The sequence below is a fragment of the Calliphora vicina genome, chromosome 5 (genome assembly GCF_958450345.1).
Source record: "Calliphora vicina chromosome 5, idCalVici1.1, whole genome shotgun sequence".
NCBI classification, from domain to species: domain Eukaryota; kingdom Metazoa; phylum Arthropoda; class Insecta; order Diptera; family Calliphoridae; genus Calliphora; species Calliphora vicina.
Window position 1 is genome coordinate 95,565,701 of NC_088784.1, and position 20,012 is coordinate 95,585,712.

At 30.1% G+C, this 20,012-nt stretch overlaps 1 protein-coding gene across 1 annotated transcript; it reads left to right on the forward strand.

The window, feature by feature from the left end:
- The first annotated feature begins 5,867 nt into the window (after positions 1–5,867).
- On the forward strand, positions 5,868–11,935 carry LOC135960870 (antichymotrypsin-1-like). The gene is made up of 4 exons (XM_065512270.1): positions 5,868–6,095; positions 6,166–6,860; positions 6,920–7,013; positions 11,660–11,935. Exons 1-4 carry the CDS (start codon positions 6,074–6,076, stop codon positions 11,797–11,799), a joined length of 951 nt encoding a protein of 316 aa, XP_065368342.1. The 5' UTR covers positions 5,868–6,073; the 3' UTR covers positions 11,800–11,935.
- The last annotated feature ends 8,077 nt before the right edge of the window (positions 11,936–20,012 follow it).

Below are 20,012 nucleotides of genomic sequence, written 5' to 3' on the forward strand. Positions count from 1 at the left end.
ATCTAAATAAAATTAAATGTTGAATTTATAAATATAACATACTCCTGCTGTTTTTTTTATCTCCATTTATCTTAGTTCTATTTATCAATTATGCCTTTGACTAAATAATAAATAATATTTATATACATATGCAGCCAAAAAAAAGAAGAAAAACCAAAGTTTAAACAATTCCCATTGTATTTTACAAATAGCCCATACAAAAGACAAAAAAAATTAAAAGTTCTCTTCAACACACACACAAAAGAGAGCAAACATTTTATGTGAAAAGTTATTAAAAAAAATTAAAAACAAAAAAATTCCAACTTTGTTGTTTTTGATTATAAACTTTCATTTAAAAAACCAAAAACAAAAAAACCAAAATAAAATAAAAAATACTCATCTATAGAATATGTTTGTTCATAATGCTGTTATTGTTCTTCTTGTTGTAGTTGTTGTTTCTATTGTTTGTATAGATGGTCTATAAACACAACCTCAAAATAGAACTTCCTTTAGTTATCGTTTCCCTTTCCTGTATTCATTAGACATGTTGGTTATGTTGTTGTTGCTGTGTCCATAATATTTTTTTGTTTTTCTTGTTGTTGGCTTTATCCAACGTGACCAAAATTGAACAATTCATAATTTTAATTTAAAAACTTTATTTTTAGGGGGCAAAAGTTGGTTTTATTTTTTTGAGCATAAAAAAAAACATTTTAAACTCTTACACTCACATGCAGGGGTGAAGGTAAACTGCCGCAAAAAAAAGGATAAAACCCTTTAATATTTTAATATTCTCCCTTTAGCAAATACACATGTACAGAAACAAACTTCTGCATTGGTATGTATAAATCTATATGTATATAAAAGAGAAACGTTACTGAGTGACTGACTGATTCATCATCGCACTACCTATGTAGATTCATTGGTAGTGCTTATTTATGTATTTATAGACGATTTAAAATTTTTTGAGATTTTCATATAAAAATCGATTTTTTCTCAGAGATCAGGGATCAAGCTAAATTTCTTTATTGAATGCTTATTTACAAAGATTTCGACGAATTAAGATTTTTAGAGATTTTCATATAAAAATCGAATTTTTGTTCAGAAATTGAGTGATCACTGATCGAGCCCCATTTCTTTATTAAACGCTTATTTACGTAGATATAGACAATTTAAGATTTTCATATAAAAATCGAAATAGAAATATGAGTGATCGAGAGGTCGTTTTTTCTATTAAACGCTTATTTACGTAGATATATACGATTAAAGATTTTTTGAGATTTACTTATAAAAATCAATTTTTGGTCAGAAATATGGGCGATCACCGATCGAGCTCGTTTTCTCTATTAAACCCTTATTTACGTAGATATAGACGATTTAAAATTTTATGAGATTTTCATATAAAAATCGATTTTTGGTCAGAAATATGAGTGATCACGAATCGAGTTCCTTTTCTTTATTAAACGCTTATGTACGAGGATATTGACAATTTAAAATTTTTTTAAAATATTATATAAAAATGGATTTTTATTCGGAAACATGAGTGATCACGGATCGATCTCCTCTTCATTAGTAAAAGCTTATTTACAAAGATACAGACAATTTAAGATTTTTTGAGATTTTCATATCAAAATCGATTTTTAGTCAGAAATATGAGTGATCAGGGATCGAGCTCCATTTATTTATTAAACGCTTATTTACAAAGATATTGACGATTTAAGATTTTTTGAGATTTTCATATAAAAATCGATTTTTAGTCAGAAAAATGAGTGATCACGGATCGATCTCCTCTTCATTAATAAACGCTTATTTACAAAGATACAGACAATTTAAGATTTTTTGATATCGACGATTTAAGATTTTTTGAGATTTTCATATAAAATTTGATTTGCATTCAGAAACATGAGTGATCACGGATCGAGCTCCTTTTCTTAATCAAAATCTTATTTACAAAGATATAGACGATTTAAAAATAGATTTTGGTTAGAAATATGAGTGATCTCAGACCAAGCTCCAGTTAATCGTTTAAAGCTTATTGACGATTTGAGATTTTTAAAAATTTTCATATAAAATTCAATTTTTGGTCAGAAATATGAGTGATCACCGATCGAGACAATTTCTTTATTAAATGCTTACTTACTTAGATATAGACGCTTTAAGATTTTTTGAGATTTTAATATAAAAATCGATTTTTGGTTATAAATATGAGTGATCACGGATCGAGCTCATTTTCTTTATTAAACGCTTATTTACGAAGATATCGACGTTTTTAGGTTTTCATATAAAAATTGATTTTGGGTTAGAAAAATGAGTGATCACGGATCGAGGTCCTTTAATTTTTTAAACGCTTATTTACAAAGATATCAATGATTTAAGATTTTCATATAAAAATCGATTTTGGGTTAGAAAAATGAGTGATCACGGATCGAGCTCCTTTAATTTTTGAAACGCTTATTTACAAAGATATTAATGATTTAAGATTTTCATATAATAACCGATTTTTGGTTAGAAATATGAGTGATCACAGATCGAGCTCCTTTTCTTTTTAAAACTCTTATTTATAAAGATATCGACGAATTAAGATTTTTTGAGATTTTCATATAAAAATCGATTTTTGGTTAGAAATATGAGTGATCACAGATCGAGCTCCTTTTCTTTTTTAAACGCTTATTTACGAAGATATCAACGATTTAAGATTTTTTGAGATTTTCATATAAAATTCGATTTTCATTCAGAAACATGAGTGATCACGGATCGAGCTCCTTTTCTTAATCAAACTCTTATTTACAAAGATATATACGATTTAAAAATAGATTTTGGTTAGAAATATGAGTGATCACAGATCGAGCTCCATTTAGTCATTTAACGCTTATTTACAAAGATATAGACGATTTAAGATTTTTTGAGATTTTCATATAAAAATCGATTTTTGGTTAGAAATATGAGTGATCACGGATCGAGCTCCTTTTCTTTATTAAACGCTTATTTACAAAGATATCGACGATTTAAGATTTTCATATAAAAATCGATTTTGGGTTAGAAAAATGAGTGATCACGAATCGAACTCCGTTTCTTTATTAAACGTTTATTTAAAAAGATATCGACAAATTAAGATTTTTATAGATTTTCATATAAAAATCGATTTTTGGTCAGAAATATGAGTGAGCACCAATCGAGATCGTTTTCTTTATTAATCGCTTATTTACAGAGATATCAACGAATTAAGATTTTTTGAGATTTTCATATAAGAATCGATTTTTCTTCAGAAATATGAGTGATCACGGATCGAGCTTGTTTTCTTTATTAAACGCTTATTTACGAAGATATCGACGTTTTTAGGTTTTCATATAAAAATCGATTTTGGGTTAGAAAAATGAGTGAGCACCAATTGAGATCGTTTTCTTTGTTAAACGCTTTTTTTAAAAAACATCGGCAAACTAAGATTTTTTCAGATTTTCATATTAAAATCAAATTTTTGGTCAGAAATATGAGTGATCAACGATCGAGCCCCATTTCTTTATTAAACGCTTATTTACGTAGATATAGACGATTTAAGATTTTCATATAAAAATCGATTTTTGTTCAGAAATATGAGTGACCACTGATCGAGCTTGTTTTCTCTATTAGACGCTTATTTACGAAGATATAGACGAGTTAGGATTTTTTGAGATTTTCATATAAAAATCGATGAGATTTTCATATAAAAATCAATTTTTGTTCAGAAATATGAGAGATTACCGATCGAGCTCGTTTTCTATATTAAACGCTTATTTAAAAAATATCGAAGATTTAAGATTTCTTGAGATTTTCATATAAAAATCGATTTTTGGTCAGAATCATGAGAGATTTGAAATCTCTGATTTTTCAGATATAGAAGAACAGGAAAAATAGATATTTTACTAGATTTAATAGAAACATTTGACCAAAAAGATTCTTTTGTCAGGCAAGAAATTTTGCGGGAGGATAGCTATGAAGTTAATATTGAATATGAAGAAATAGAAGTTTTTGAAGATCTATCTTCGGAATATGTTGTCAAAAAATTGGATGACTTTCGATGGAAAAAATTTCCCTGGAAGCTGCAAGCGTGCAATCTTTTATGAAATATTGTAGGTAAAATATTTCTGTACTATTTAAATTTAATTTATTTTAAGATTACAGTGGAGTCGGGTTAGAGTGAACACTTGATAATATGAACTACTGGATAGTATGAACACACAAATTTTTACATTGGAGACTCTAAAGAGTGAACATCGCCTACCTCTATAGAGTGAACTTTAGTTTTTTTTTTGGAAAAAAAATTAAAATCAAGAGTTTTTATTTGTTATTTTTTGTCTACTTGCAGTTTTGACTCTCATTAGTATTTTTATACCACTTAAACTAAGTTTCTATATTTTTTTACAAACATTTTTTATACAACACCGTTATTTCTGAGATTTTTGACTTTTTTTGAACCTACTATTTTTATTGCTATATAAACCCAAAAAATCTTTCTATAAAAGTTTAGCTAGAAATAATTAAAGATATGGACAATGGAGTGGGAGTTACAGGTCTAGCAAATAAATTTGGTGTAGCAAAGTCCACAATATGGGGCATTAAAAAAATATAAAGTGGAATTCTATGCCACAATAAAAGTGCTATAAATAACGAAAAACTTTGCGAAAAGCGGAATGTCCCAGCGTCGAAAAAATACTCCATAACTGACTTTTAAAGCAGCGATGTAAAAATTTGCCTGTCAGTGGATAAATGCTTAAGGCAATATCAAAAAAAAAATACACGATCAGGAGATTTCAATGCAAGCGCAGGCTGGCTTCAAGGGTACAAAGCAGCAACTATGTCATTATTATACAAATTATATTTTTAAAACACTCCCAGAAAAATATAAAGCGAAAGGGTTAAGATGCCCAAAAAGGGAGAACTGTTGGTACTTTTTCGTTATTCTAATGGTACTTTTTGAACATGAAATTAGGTGGGTGAGAATCCAAGGGTGATACTCATTTTGTGGGTTCATACATTTTATTATTTTGTTTAATGGTACTTTATGAATTTGCTGTAATAGATTATAACAATGTTATATGTAAATTCTGAAATGTTTTTAAAATAGTGCGATTAATATCGCACTTAATTTTTCATAAAATCCATTTCATAACTTGTTATTTATTACAATTGGAGAAGCGAAGCTAACCGGGTAAAGGTATTCATGACAGTATGTTGAGTGAAAAAAAAGGTTGAGTACTTTTTTTATATTTATAATCAAAATATTTGTAGTTGTTGTAAGTATTTTTCTATTTTTTTGTTTCTTTGTTTAAAAGTTATTTTTCAGTTGTTGGTCTTTTCGTTGGTTTCATTTTGCTGCTCTTTTTTGTGGCAAATAGTCTAGGAGGAAGTATTTGAATTGAAATTGAGTTGTAGGTGTGGGCGTGGGTTTATATTTTGAGTTCAAAGCAAAAGTTTACTTTATAATCACGTAACTATTATTATGTTAATTTTGTGTTCCTTTTTACTTTTGATATTCAGCCAAAAAGAGGTGTTTACATAAATGGACATTATTGTAATTTGTTTAACATTAAAACCTATTATGAATTAATCTGGTTTTAGGTATGTCTGCAAAACTGTTCAGTTAGGCAGACAAGAAATGAAAAATTTGCCTGGTTTAAAAACGATTTTTGAATATCTCATTTTAATATGTTACAAATGGTATGACAAACTTATCAATATTCCATAAAGCTATAGAGAAGATAACAATTTTAAATTATAAAACCCACTGTATCCACAGAAAAGCTCAGTCGTACTAAAGATGATTGTGTCAAGTTCAAAAACGTATTTGGCGTATGTTTAGTACTGATAAGACTCGTTTCAACAAATGAAATTATTAATAAAACAAGAGTAGAAAAGTAGCAAAATAAAATCATCATCATCAACGAGAATTTAGTTTATAATAAATTATTCTAATAAAAACATTCAAAAACAATAGCGGCACAATTTCAACCCAGCAGCTTGATTAGACAACAAAACAACTGAAAACTTTCAGTTTCTAAAACTAAAAAGAAAAAGAAAAAAACAAACAAAGAAACCTCCATTAATAAATTAAAATTGAATTATGAAATATTGTATACTATACAGTAAGTTTTAATTAAATAACATTCGTTTATTTACAAAACTAATTAATTAACTTTTAATTTACTGCCACAGTATTGCTAACGTTTGCCACCCTGTTGTGGTCACCAGTTTTAGGCCACAAAATCACAGCTGAGGAGTTTACATGGAAATTAATAGAAAATTCTTTGAATTCAACCAAAACAACAGAGAATTTTGTAATTGCTCCCTATGAAGCATATAAATTATATAAAGATATATTTAATATTGAAGATGAAAGTGATGAAGACTCTAGCCAACAGACTGAAGATGATAAAGTTGCTACACCAGAATTAACCACCATTATGCCGGCCATAAGAAAACACCAGAAAACTCTATCCTCAAATCGAACAAATCATTTAGATTTCTTATCCTCCATTTCTCTAACCGCCAGATGGTCATTTAATTTTCAAACCCGCGATACCCACAAGCGAGTCTTCCATCAACATGGCAAACAGAATCAAAAAATCTGGATGGATTGTTTGCGCAAAGATGACACTTTCTACTACAGCCACAATGAGCAATTGAATGCCAGCATTTTGGAATTGCCCCTAAATGTTAAGGCAATTAAACTTACGGTGATCTTACCCGATCAATGGGATGCTTTGCCTCAACTGAAAGAATATTTGCTGGAAAATATGGATGATTTTAATGATCTCATTACGAAAACAAATAGAATGACTTTGGTTAGACTTTTGCTGCCGAAATTTCAATTGTCTTATAAAAAAGATTTAACAGAATTCTTTGAAGAGGTAGGTGGCGGCTGAAATACTTTAGATTTAATTATATGAAGGAAGTTTATTTTTTGCAGGTTTCAGCTAAGGAAGTGGACAAATATGAAAATGTTTATCAATCAGCTAATTTGGAATTTAATGAACGTGGCATTGGTCGTTTTGAAAGAACGAGTAAGTAGATTTGTAATGTTAAAAAACATTAACTCGAATCTGTCCCAATTAAAATTAATGAAATCAAGTCGACAAACTAAATCTATAATGGGGTTTTGTTTGACGACTTTCGCGTTGGAATCATGAAAAAGATAACCCAAAGAAGCATTTTAATTTTGGAAGACAGACCCCACAGTCCCCTCAGTAGCTGCGGCGTAAGGTCTTAAAGAAGGGCACCTCAGCCCTTCAAAATTTTCAAACGCTTTCAAACAGGGGCTAGGATTTATACGTGGCTTTTTGACTAAAAATGGATTAATAATCTACTTCCCACAATAATCTATATTTAAAGTCAGCTATTTTTGAAAAAGTACAAAATATTGATTTTAAATTTTGTTTGTGAGATCGTAAAAAAAGAGTTAATTTTAGTGTAGGTCGTAGTAAATTAGACAAGAATTATGAAATTGGAGAATTTATAAATACCCAGTACTCATTCTACTTAGGCATTGCGACTAATGATTTTTGTTTGAAATTATCACCTTAAGAACAAGTTCTATGGAAACGTTCTCTAATCAATGATTTTTGCTTGATATTGTCACTCCCAGAACTAGTTCCACAGAAGCGATATATAACTAACACACTTTCTTATGAACGGTTATAGAACTAGTTCTTCCATCACTGTTTTAGGTTTGAAATTATCATAATTGGAACTAGTTCTGGAAACCAGTTAAGGAAAGTTTTATTTCTTTCATTAAATTACAAGAAAAGTATTTCAAAATGCTGGCTTATCGAGTCAGTTGACGTTTGTTACACTCGTTTTGTTAAATCCTCTTAATTTTTTAAAAAGAATCGATGACACAATGCAACACGAAAAAAATAATCATATGATTTGGGTCCTCTATGTAATTTTTGTAAAAAAGTGATCATTTTCTCAGGCTCATATCTTGCAAACAGTTCGGAATTTTGATTTACTCTCTAAGGCAAATTTGTAGCCCTTGTCATAAAGAACAAAAATTGTGAACAAATAAAATCAAAAAAAAATCATCTTCAAGAACTAAATCGGAAAAACTTTAAAAAATTTGGAATAAATTTAGAATTAATTTTTTTTTAAACTTCCTAAAAGTATGCTTTAGCATACGAAGTTCATATGTTCTAGAAAGTTGTTTACTGAGTTTTTGGGTACATTTTTGTAGTTGATTGTTTCCTTGAATTTTGAACGGAAAAAAGGTAAAAAAATCGAATTTTTGCGATTTTGATCTTGAAGATGAAGTTTTTTTGATTTTATATGTTCACAATTGTTGTTCTTTATGACAAGGGCTACAACTTTGCATCAGAGAGTAAATTTAAATTCTGAACTGTTTGATATGAGCCTGAAAAGTTACACCGCTGCCCCAAATCTTTGGGGGCCTATAAAAAAAGTGCATGACTTTAGGCAAAACCTGGAGACACTTGACTTTTTTTTGGTCTTTTATCACGTAGTGGTGTCCGTATATGGTTATATTTCCATGACTCATAAAATTACACAGTGTAATCAATTTTATATTAAATTTGTCTTCAATTATTGTCAGAGTTATATGGTGGAATTGAATTGGGATAATTTTTATAGAATATCTCAACCCTATATCTCCTCTCTTTAGAGGTCAATTTGACAGTTTTTTCTAGAAATTCAAAAAAAAAAAAAACAAGTAAGAAAGTATGGTCGGTCAAGCCCGACCATATAATACCCTACACTAAGTCAAAGAGCAAAAACATTTTTCTTTTAAAATTTCAATAATTTATATTTTTGAGTGATTTTCGGAAGTGGGCCTTATATGGGGGCTATGACCAATTATGGACCGATCACCATGAAATTAGGTCGTGTGATTTATGTCTATATGAAAGTTTACTATGTTGAATTTTGTGTGGATACCAAGATTTTTAAGGGATTTATGCACGTTAAACTGATTTTCGGAAGCGGGTCTATATGGGAGCTATGACTAATTATGGACCGATCGTAACAAAATTTGGCGACATGAATAAAACTTATTTGGAGCGCAATTTGTGGAGATACATTTATAAATTAAACATTTATGACCGATAAATCCCATTTTCCAAAGGACATTTGTATGGGAGTTAGGTGAAATAATGGACCGATTTCAGCCAGTTTCAATAGGCCGAAAAAATAATATGTACAAAATTTGATCGATATATCTTCAAAATTGCGACCTGTACCTTGCGCACAAGGTTTACATGGACAGCCAGCCAGACGGACGAACGGACGTTTAATCGACTCAGGAAGTGATTCTAAGTCGATCGGTATACTTTAAGGTGGGTGTTAGACTAATATTTTTGGGCGTTACAAACATCTGCACAAACGCATTATACCCTCCCCACTATGGTGGTGTAGGGTATAATTAGACATTCCGAATCTAGCTAAATAAAATATATACCTAAATATCTCTTGAACTAAAAGGTATAACTTACATTGCATGGATGTTTTTTGTAGATCTTCTCAAGGACTATTTATATTTTAAATGTCAGCTCATTCGGATCATAAATGGATTTTTAACGATTTCTTTAAAAAATGTGAGACCCAAGGTGTCGTGTAATTTTGCTAATTAAGCGTAAAGAACTTTATTTAAATCTTTGGTATCTTGGGGACCCCCACTAAAAATTTTCCGGCAAAAATTATCGTATAATATTTTAATCTTCAATGTCCATTTTGAAAAGACTTTTTTTGATTTTCTTGAAAAAAAGGGTAAATTCCTAAAGTGAGGAGCTAGAGGGTTAAGATCTTCCACAAAAATGATAACCATAAAATTCCACAATAAGAATTATCTTATATACTTAAACATTTTTTTTTTCATTTAGTTAATGCTCCCTTCGACCAAAAAATTATATGTTTGGCCCAGCTGGACTATAAGTTTATTCTACAAAAATTATCTACTCAATATGCCTTTTCAGAATTATGGGGTCGCTATTCTGTTCCAAAAATGCTTTTGGATAGTTGGACAAAAAAAAAAGTTTCTTAATGGTTCCATAAAGTTATATCGGAACTAGTATTTGTTATGTAGATCTAGTCTAGAACGAATGTGTAACTAGTTCCTATTAAACTCTATAAAATTTCTTAAGATTCACAATATTGTTCCTCAGAATGGGTTCTAGAATTAGTATGGATGTTAACAAATAATATGATTTGGCTATGGTTATAGTCGTTCTAGAACTAGTGATTTTGGAACGAGGTCTAAAAATTATTTTATTGCACTCCCGGAGAATCTTTGAATTTTGGAATTAATTCGGAAGCTCGTTAAAGATTGGAGATATCTTAATGAAATTTCATTGCTGATATGTTGGTAGTTTAAATGGGTGATAGTTGGCCAAACATTTTTAAAAGATATTTGTCAAACTTAATTATATCTTAAACTAAAAACAAGCAAGAGAGCCATATTCGGCTTATATACCCTTCACCAAATTATACTTCAAAATAAAAAATTTAAATATTTTTAGGTGAACAAAATGTTTTTTTCAATTTTTGGAAAAAAAAATTTTTCGAATTATTTTTTTTAAATTTAAATTTTTTTTTAAATTTAAAATTTTTTTTTTAAATTTTAAAAAATTTTTTTTTGCTTTTTAAATGTTTTTTTTTTGGTGAAAATAAAATTCGGATTAAAAAACTTTTTTTCCGATTTTGACCCATTGTAGGTCCAACTTACTATGGTCTTATATACGTCGTTGAAAAGGTCTTTGAAATATCTATCATTAGATATCCATATTGTAAATATTAATGACTTAAGGTAGGGTCACACATGACAAATATTTGACGAAAAAGACGTAACCACTAAATAAAATATATTTGAATTCTTTTATTTATTCCAAAAACTTATTTTACTTTGGATGATTCAAAACAAAAAATTTAGTTTTATTTAATTTGATGCTGTTTGATCTTACCAAAACAATTGTAAGAGTAAACACGTCAAACAAATTTGTGCTAAAAAAAGTGGTTACGCTTTTTTGAGCAAATATTTGCCATGTGTGACCCTACCTTTAGTAATCCAGATATAGGTCAAAAATCGAGGTTGTCCTGATTTTTTCCTCATATCTCAGCCATTTGTGGACCGATTTTGCTGATTTTAAATAGCAAACTTCTCGAAAGCATGTCTGACAGAATTATTGAAGATTGGGATCCAGATGATATCAGACGGACAAACGGACATGGCTTCATCGACTCCGCTATCTATAAGGATCCAGAATATATATACTTTATAGGGTCGGAAATGAAAAATGTAGAAATTACAAACGGAATGACAAACTTATATATACCCTTCTAACGAAGGCCTACTAGATCCCATTCCAACTACGAACCCATGTAAATACAAATCAATTCAAAAGCACCTCAGCACTGACTATGTGAAATATTATAATCTTTAGGAGCTACCGAATTATTTACAAAATAAAAAGTTTCTAAACCTGTGGGATCTGTCGTCCAAAATATTTTGCGTAGGGGATGCAATTAACAAGCCATCAAGTTGAAAATCCACTTCAGCGCTTAGGATTCTTTTGCGCGAATTACGTTTATTATTTTTAAAGTATTGTTTAATAATGAAACCCAGTTGTTCTGTTGTATAATGCTGCACGTTTAATAATACATACTTACTAAATATTTTTTGTTTAATATTTTTCTATTCTTACAGCTGTTTTATTCTGGAATGCCTACTCGTATTTAAGAGTCTCTCCCGAATTGTTCGATATGAGTCATCCGTTTCTTTTTTTGATCAGCAACAAGGATGGCATACAATTCTTTGGACAAGTGGTTAAAATGCAACACTCATAAAACGCTAAATAACTAATTTTGGAAATATGTAAACAATAGATTAAAATATAAATTATTTTAAAATTTAAAAAAAATAATAAATTACCACAGCATAAATAAATATTTATTTTTATATAAATATATCTTTAAAACTTTATTTGAAATCCAATACTATTATGTTTAAAACTTTAATGTTAACCACTTTAAAACCCCATGACATCCGTTGATTAGATGTCATTTTTATTTTCCAAAAGGATGTGTTTTATACCCAGGGTTCTTTAATTCCTTCATCACGTCTAAAATAAACATTTTATTTTGTCTTTTGTTTAATATTAACAAAAAAAAAAACTTTAAAATACTTTTGCTCTTTTCTAAGCGAAATTGCAAAACAAAGTCTTTCAAATAGGAACACACACAATCAAATCCTCAGACTTATTTTTAAACAACAAAAGATTTGCAAAAAATGAAATAAAAATAATCGAAAACTTTATTGTGGATAAAGAGGAATGCAAAAAAAAAATTAAATAAAAACTAAATTTCCAAAAAAAAAAAAATGTATACAAATAGTGCAACAACAACGTGCAACATTGTATTAAAAGCGTTTACACAAACAAGGAGTTGCTGGCTGGTATTATAAGGCGAGGGAGAGAAATTGAAATTGTCAACTACAATGAAATAAATGTCAATTGACCACACAATGTCAGTGTCATTGTTAATCTATACTCTCAACACAAGAACACAACAATAACAAAAACAATATACTACATAATACCAATACAATACAAATGAAATGGCTGCCTGCAATGATAAAAAATCCGAACATAAACATTAGGGATGTCCTTATTTTGTACTTTTTGGATTTTCAATGCTTCCAAGGTCTAACTAAACTTGATCTCCGTTATTTAAAAATCAAATGCTGAAAATTTTAGCTAAATCGGATAAGGTTTCACTGGAAATTTTCTGACATTTGATACCAAAGTAGACCTCTATAATAAAAATTACTAAAAATATAAAATAACTGCAATATGTTTGCTAAGATAAATGTTGATTGTCTGGTTTTAAGGTCCACGTAAAAAATTTACCAATGGAGCAAAAATTAAATATTTCGGAATCCGCTAATTTGAAAACGATAACACGCTAACCCATAATAGATACAACTGTTAAAATTTCAATTTTTAATCATCATTTAGAACTTATTGGAATCGAATTTTTATTTATAATTTTTTGAAATATTTTTTAAAAAAAATTTTGAAAATATAAAAAAAATAAATGTTTTGTAACTCACGATATATTATTTTTGATTTTTTTTTTGCAAAATCGAACTTTTTCCAAAATGGGCCTTCTTTTTAATTTTTTTTTCTCAAATGAAAGCTTAGTTCCATTCTTTTAAGAGCTATTTAGTCTCTTAGTGGTATGCGAATGGTCTATCTATAAAAATAAATATTTTGTAACTCAAGACATACAATTTTTGTGTTACAACATTTATTTTGATACTATCCCACTCGCATCCCACTAAGAGACTAAAAAGCTCTTAAAGGAATGGACCTAAACTTTCAGTTGAGAAAAAAAAAATTAAAAAAAAATGTTGGAAAAAAGTTCGATTTTGGACAAAAAAAATCAAAAATAGTATATCTTGAGTTACAAAACATTTATTTTGCTATATATCCCACTCGCATCCCACTAAGCAACCAAATAGGTCTTAAAGGAATAGACCCAAGCTATCTTTTGAGCAAAAAAAAATTAAAAAAGGGCCCATTTTAAAAAAAGTTAGATTTTGAAAAAAAAAGTCAAAAATTGCATATTTTGAGTTACAAAACAATTATTTTTATAGATATCCCACTCGCATCCCACTTGGTCTTCAAGGAAAATATCTAAGCTTTATTTTAAGAAAAAAAGCCCATTTTGAAAAAAAGTCAAAAAGTTTTTGATTTAAAAAAAAAAATTTAAATATTTTTTTCGAAAGATTGAAGAAATAGCTATCTAAACTATTTGGGACACTTTTTTGCTAAGAACAATAGGTAATAAGTAAGGGGCGGATTTATATGCAAATGCATGTTTTTTCTCAAACGTCCAAATACAATGTAGACAAATTATCTATCCGAATCGCACATTTTGCTGCAAAATGGCATCGATTTGTTAGTGCATGGACACTACATGTTTCGACAAAATTTTTTTTGTCGAATTTGTTAAAGAAATAGCAGTAAATTTTCTCGAGAAACTGGCATTGAGTTCTTCATTTCTCAATCAGTAATTGAAAATGATCATTTCAAAACATTTTTCTTCAAAAAAGTTTAGTTTTTTTAAGTATCAAAAATTCGTTAAATATATCGAAAAACATTTGTTTTCATTGCAAATTCGATTTATAAGGATTTCGTTATCGAAAGATTTTGTAACTTCACATACACAGTTACCGCTCCTGACAGCCATTTCCAAACAGTTCTACGAGACTGTCGTAAACTAGTGATTTTGGATAACTTATAACAGCCAAGTGATCAGATATTATTAAAAAATTTTGTCTATAAGGGATACATTTACTAGTTGCTGAGTTATTACGAGATAAAAATTAAGGTTGGATGCTTCTTTACAGCACGATCAAAATATTGATGATTTTAAAAGGAAAGTCAAAATATAGAAGCTCTAAAGATTATGGCTTTAAACAAGTATTCATACCAAGATATTACAATTAATATATCCATCGTTTTTTTCATAAGAAAAATTATTTTAAAAATAGTTTTAGAACTGCTGGCAATAGTGTTGTGTATTTTTTGGACATTTCGAAATTCATACTTAATTACACTATGCAACAAATGAAGACTTTTGGAAAAACACAAGATCATGACAGTATAGGTTCGACTCTACTACCAAAGGGTAGTAAAACCCTATACTCAGTTTGTCCATTTTGGTAACCGATTTTTTATGGGCCCCCAAAGTTTCTGAAATTCAGTGGGGCCTCTAAAAAAGGTGTCATCAGTTTTTGGTTAACAGCCAATTCAGACTTTGTGATACGGCTTAACATTATATGGCAATAATATAGCCAAGAGTCCGCCAAATAAATTTTGTTAAATTTTTTTTCCAATAACTAGATTTTTCGTGCACTTTTGTTAAAAAATATAGAAAATAAATAAATTTTTTTTTCTACTTTTTTTAGAATAACTTCCAGGACTCCTAATTTCTCACTAATAATATTTAGCAAAGTTGTAGCTACGGTAAGTCTGAACTCTTGTGAACATATTAATGCAATCTGAACATATCTAGGCACTCTAAATACTTCTCTATTGTGCTGGAATAACGAAGATTAGGCAAATCATTATCGGTATGATCCGGGCGCATCACTTTATCCAATCTTGATCACGCAAGACCGGCTTGATGCAAGATATGAAAAAACTTTTAAATTTTTGAAAGTGGGCAAGGTTTGTGGTGCTTCTGATGAGTAAATATAAGATTTTTATATAAGTTTTTGATATCGGTGGAAACCTTATGACTTGAGGATTGACATTTTATTGAAATGAATTAATTTTGTGTGTTTTCGGACGTCATTTACCTTAAAAACTAACAATATTTTAAAATGGTGATTATCCATCAAGAAAAATAAAAACTTTGAATTAATGTAAAATTTGAACTGTTATAGACATCACAATAAAATTTAGAAGTAATATAGATCTAAATGTGGCATCACTAATGTTGCCATTGTTTTCAAAAACCGAAATTCCTAAAACGGGGAAAATGTGTTCCAAAAACTGAGTTTTTTTTAGAAAATAGCCAACTTTGACGTTATTTACAGTAAGATAGTAAAAACGTTTTATATGTATATAAACAATATATGTATATGGCTATACAAATACGAGAATTTTTTAATTAAACCTAAAATTTTGTTTCAAAATTGGCCAAGTTTGGATAGGGCACAATGTCCGCTTAATTTAGTCAAATTTTACTTTATACGTTTTTGCATTAAGTTCTCTTTTCAGATAATAAAAAAATGTATATATTCCCGAAGAAAATTCGTTTTTTTATAAAAGAAAAAATATGGGGACTTTTTTTGGGAAAAAACTTAAAAACCACACGCATCAAAGTTGAAATATATAAAAAGATGCTTCAACTTGTGTGAAAAATTGTTTCTGGATCGGAAACTATCCTGTCAAATACCAGTTGTCAAAAACCTAATAAAAAAAGTATGTGAAAACAAAAACAACACACGTACATATGTGCAATTATTTTTAGCAATTTTTTTGTTTGAATTTTTTCTAGTCTCCGCTCTATGTGTATTTCTCTATGCCTCTAAACGTTATTCGATATTCCTAAAATTTTTAGCAATTGGTTTTTAGATGACGATGGGAACAACGGAAAAGATTCGGGCCACCCTAATAAACACGTACAAACAACTATGGCCACTATAACTGTTAAATTTCTTTACAGGATTTGAACAGGACAATACAAGTTTTGTTATATTTTGCTGTAATTTTCTTCAAGTAAAACTATTGCAGGGTTGGAGTGGAGAAACAAGAAAATTGCTATTGTTTTAGCTTTGTAGGATTTGGTGAAAAAGTACTTTGGTACCAAAGTGATGCAGTTGATGGTTCTTTTTATATACGAAAAATATTGGGGCTACTTAATTCCGTTTGTTATAAGTCGAAAACTTGATCGTAGAACCACAAAAGTATGTATATTGTGGGTCCTTATAAAATGATGTGACGATCTAGCTATGTCCGTCTGTCTGTAGTCGGCACGATAGGGCCTAGAGGGAAGAACCAATTGGAGAAAATTTCCTCAAATGTTATCTGTTGTTCAGAAATTTTTGGTATTGAAAGTGGGAAAATTGATCCATTGAAACATACGAAATTTGTATTGGTTGTATGACATAAAAATGCGGTATTTTTGAAAGCGGTTTTTGTTTTTAATAAGTTATATGTAATTTTGAAGTGTACATATCTGTCCATCACTTAGTTATTAAACATAGTGATTGAATTTTGTGTCAAAAAAGCGTCATATGTGGGAAGTTTTGCTTTACTTCTTTAATTTTAATAAAAGTGCAGCTGAAGCATACATATTGCTCACCAAAGATTATGGTGAATGTGTTCCATCGATTTCAACGTGCGAGAGATGATTTGCGCGGTGGTGATTTTGACACGGAACCAATGATCTCCCATGCCAGCCAAAAAAGTTTGAAGACCAAGAATTGGAGGCATTACTTCATGAAGATTGTTGTAAAAATCAACAAGAGCTTGCAAAATCATTGGGAGCTACTCAAGCAGCAATTTCTAAACATTTGCGAGCAGCAGGATTTATCTAAAAGCAGAGAAATTGGGTACCATACGAATTGAAGCCGAGATACATTGAAAGTCGATCTTGCATGTCCGAAATGAAGCTTGAAATCTATAAAAGAAAATCATTTTGGAACCGAATCATTACTTGCGATGAAAAATGGATCCATTTCAATAACCCGAAGTGTAAGAGATCACACGTGAAGAGCGGCCAACCAACCGAATCGACACCAAACCCAAATATCCATGGAGCTAAGGTAATGGCTCTGTATTTGGTGGGAGCAAAAGGGTCCTATCTATTAAGAGCTACTGAAATCGGACCAGACCATCACAGGGAACGCTACTGATTCGTTTGAAGCGATCATTGGCCGGAATACGCCCAGAATATGCGGCCAGATATTTTGGTTGGCTTATGTAATGCCTGTTGAAAACTATTTAGAATGATGTCGTTGGTAAGTTTTGCCTCATCCGCACTATAGTCCAGACCTTGCCCCGTTCGAACACTATTTGTTTTGATCGATGCAGAGAGCTGTCTCTGAGATACGCTTCACTTTGGGACAGAGTAGCCAATAGGCTTGATTCGTTCTTATCCTCAAAAGATGTGCAGTTCTTTCGGCTCATAATCCATATGTTGCCAGAAAGATGGGAGAAGGTCATAGCTAACAATGACCAATACTTTGAATAAATTTATATTGCACAAATGTATAAAAATAAAAGCTAAATATTTGAAAAGTTCCCGCATTTTTAATTCATACATCAATATATCCCCTCCTGAGGTGCTTGTCGTTTAAACTCGAATACTGCTCTGCTTCGCTTAATTGAAATTGTATATCAAATGATAGGTTTATTAATATGGTTAATTTAAAATCTAACACGACAAGAACGAACATGCTTGTACTGTACAAGAAATGCAAATTTGTCTTTATACATAAAATACTTTTTTGAAAACCGGTATATCATTACGACTATTATCATTTGACTGTCCCTTAGTAAACCCTGATGTAGTCAGTTGGAACGTTTTACAACTTGGGGATGTAAATGGTACCTTTATAGTTAATACAAAGTAAAATATTTGTTTCCCTCTTTATAGTTACAACATTTTTGTCTGGAATAAAAAAAAAATCAAAACTAATTTTTTATGTTCCAACGAAAATAAGAATCCTTTTTATATTATTTCAAAGTTTTTAAAACGAAACAAAAAGAAAATTATAAAGAAAATGTCTTCAACACACCGAAAAAATCGTTGTGTGCTACGTTTTCCACAAAAAAGGACAAAAAATTAACAACTAAAAGAAAAATAATGTTGGTGTTTTTTTAAAAATTTCGTTAAGATTTCCAGTCACGTGTGTGCAATTGCACAATTGTATGCCATTGTCTGAGACGCTGCAGCGCTGTTTTCCTTTGAGTATTTTTGTTGCCTTATTTAACCCCTTTTTATTATAGTTGTTGCAGTTGGTGCTGCTGCTGCAGCTTCATTTATTCGAACATGTCTTTAAAAAAAAGATGGCGTTGGTTAAAAGTGCAACGAAAACATTGACTTTAATGGTGGGTAAATTATAAAACGTTGCTGGGTGTTGTTTGTTTAAGTTCATTTTATTTCTTATTTTTTTATTAGAAACATTTTATGAATTTTTGTTGTCTTTTCTTTTTAGTGTTTTAAAGTAATTTTTTCTTTTATTTTTCTTATTGTTCTTTTCGTTGACATTCAGCTAAAGTTTCATATGAAATCAAACAAACGGTTACGGATACGCTAACGAACTTCAAGTGAACTTTTAGATATGACAATCGTAGTCATCATCATCCTTATTTTCTGGGGTACAGACTCAAGGGGTATGGGTTTTGTTGGGTAACTAAATACTCAGTTTAGCCAAGCTTAAAATACACGTTTTTATACAGTATTTTTTTATAAATCTTTTGCAACTATTTTGTGTTTTGCTACAAATAGCTGCATTTAAACAAATATTGGGTTTAAAAATTAAAAAAGTTTTTCAAATACTTTTAACGTCGTGACCAATCGAATGGAAATTTCTTGTTTAGTGAAGGATTCTAAAGATATTTATTAAAAATCAAAAGAGTTTGCAGACAAATATTAGGCAAAAGAACTGCTAAACATACTTTGGGGGGCATATTTACGTTTGCAATGAATACGTTTTAAGGAAAATGATTTTATAACCACTATGAGAGGCCCATATTTTTAAATTTTGGGCTTTTCGATGCTCCCAAAGTCTAAAGTTGTTTTCCAAATGCTGAAAATTTGAGCAACCTCAAAACTTTGTACAGTGGTCTAGAAACGTTTTTTTTTGTTGGAATTAATTCGGTATCTCGGGAAATATTGGAGATATCGTAACGAAATTTCATAAAGTTTGATTTGATTTACAGTTGTTCAGCTTCGTATGTGAAAAGGGTGGCCTCTCAAATTTCACAAAGTGTAGCTGAGGTGTTTTCGAGTTGATTTACAGTTGTTCAGCTTCGTATGGGAAGTAGGTGGTTAAAGATGGTTACATCGGGTCTCACATTTCTTAAAAAAATTGTCAATAATCCATGTATGATGCGAATGAGCTGAAATTTGAAATATTTATATTAATTTGCATGCAATATATTAAAAAACGTTAAAATTTTTGAAAGGGGACAAGGTTGTGGAGCTTGTGGTACATAATCAGCTGACTTTAACAGCGCACAGTGGGGCATGATCGAAATTTTTTGAAAAAAAATCTGGCAAACGGATAGTCCGATCGGGATAAAATTTTACGTGGGCGTAGCCAAGGATCATTCGAGTTTAAGTTATTAAATTGGGCCATACAAATGCTCCAGGGGCGTCGATATGGGGACTCAAAGTAAGGTACCTTCGACATGTAAAATTTTTAAGCACGTGCCGTTTTTTTGTTTCCCATCCGATTTCAAAGATTTTGATATTTGTGAAAAGCTAATCTAATTTTCGAGTTATAGACATTTAAATTTAAAAATTTGGCCATACCT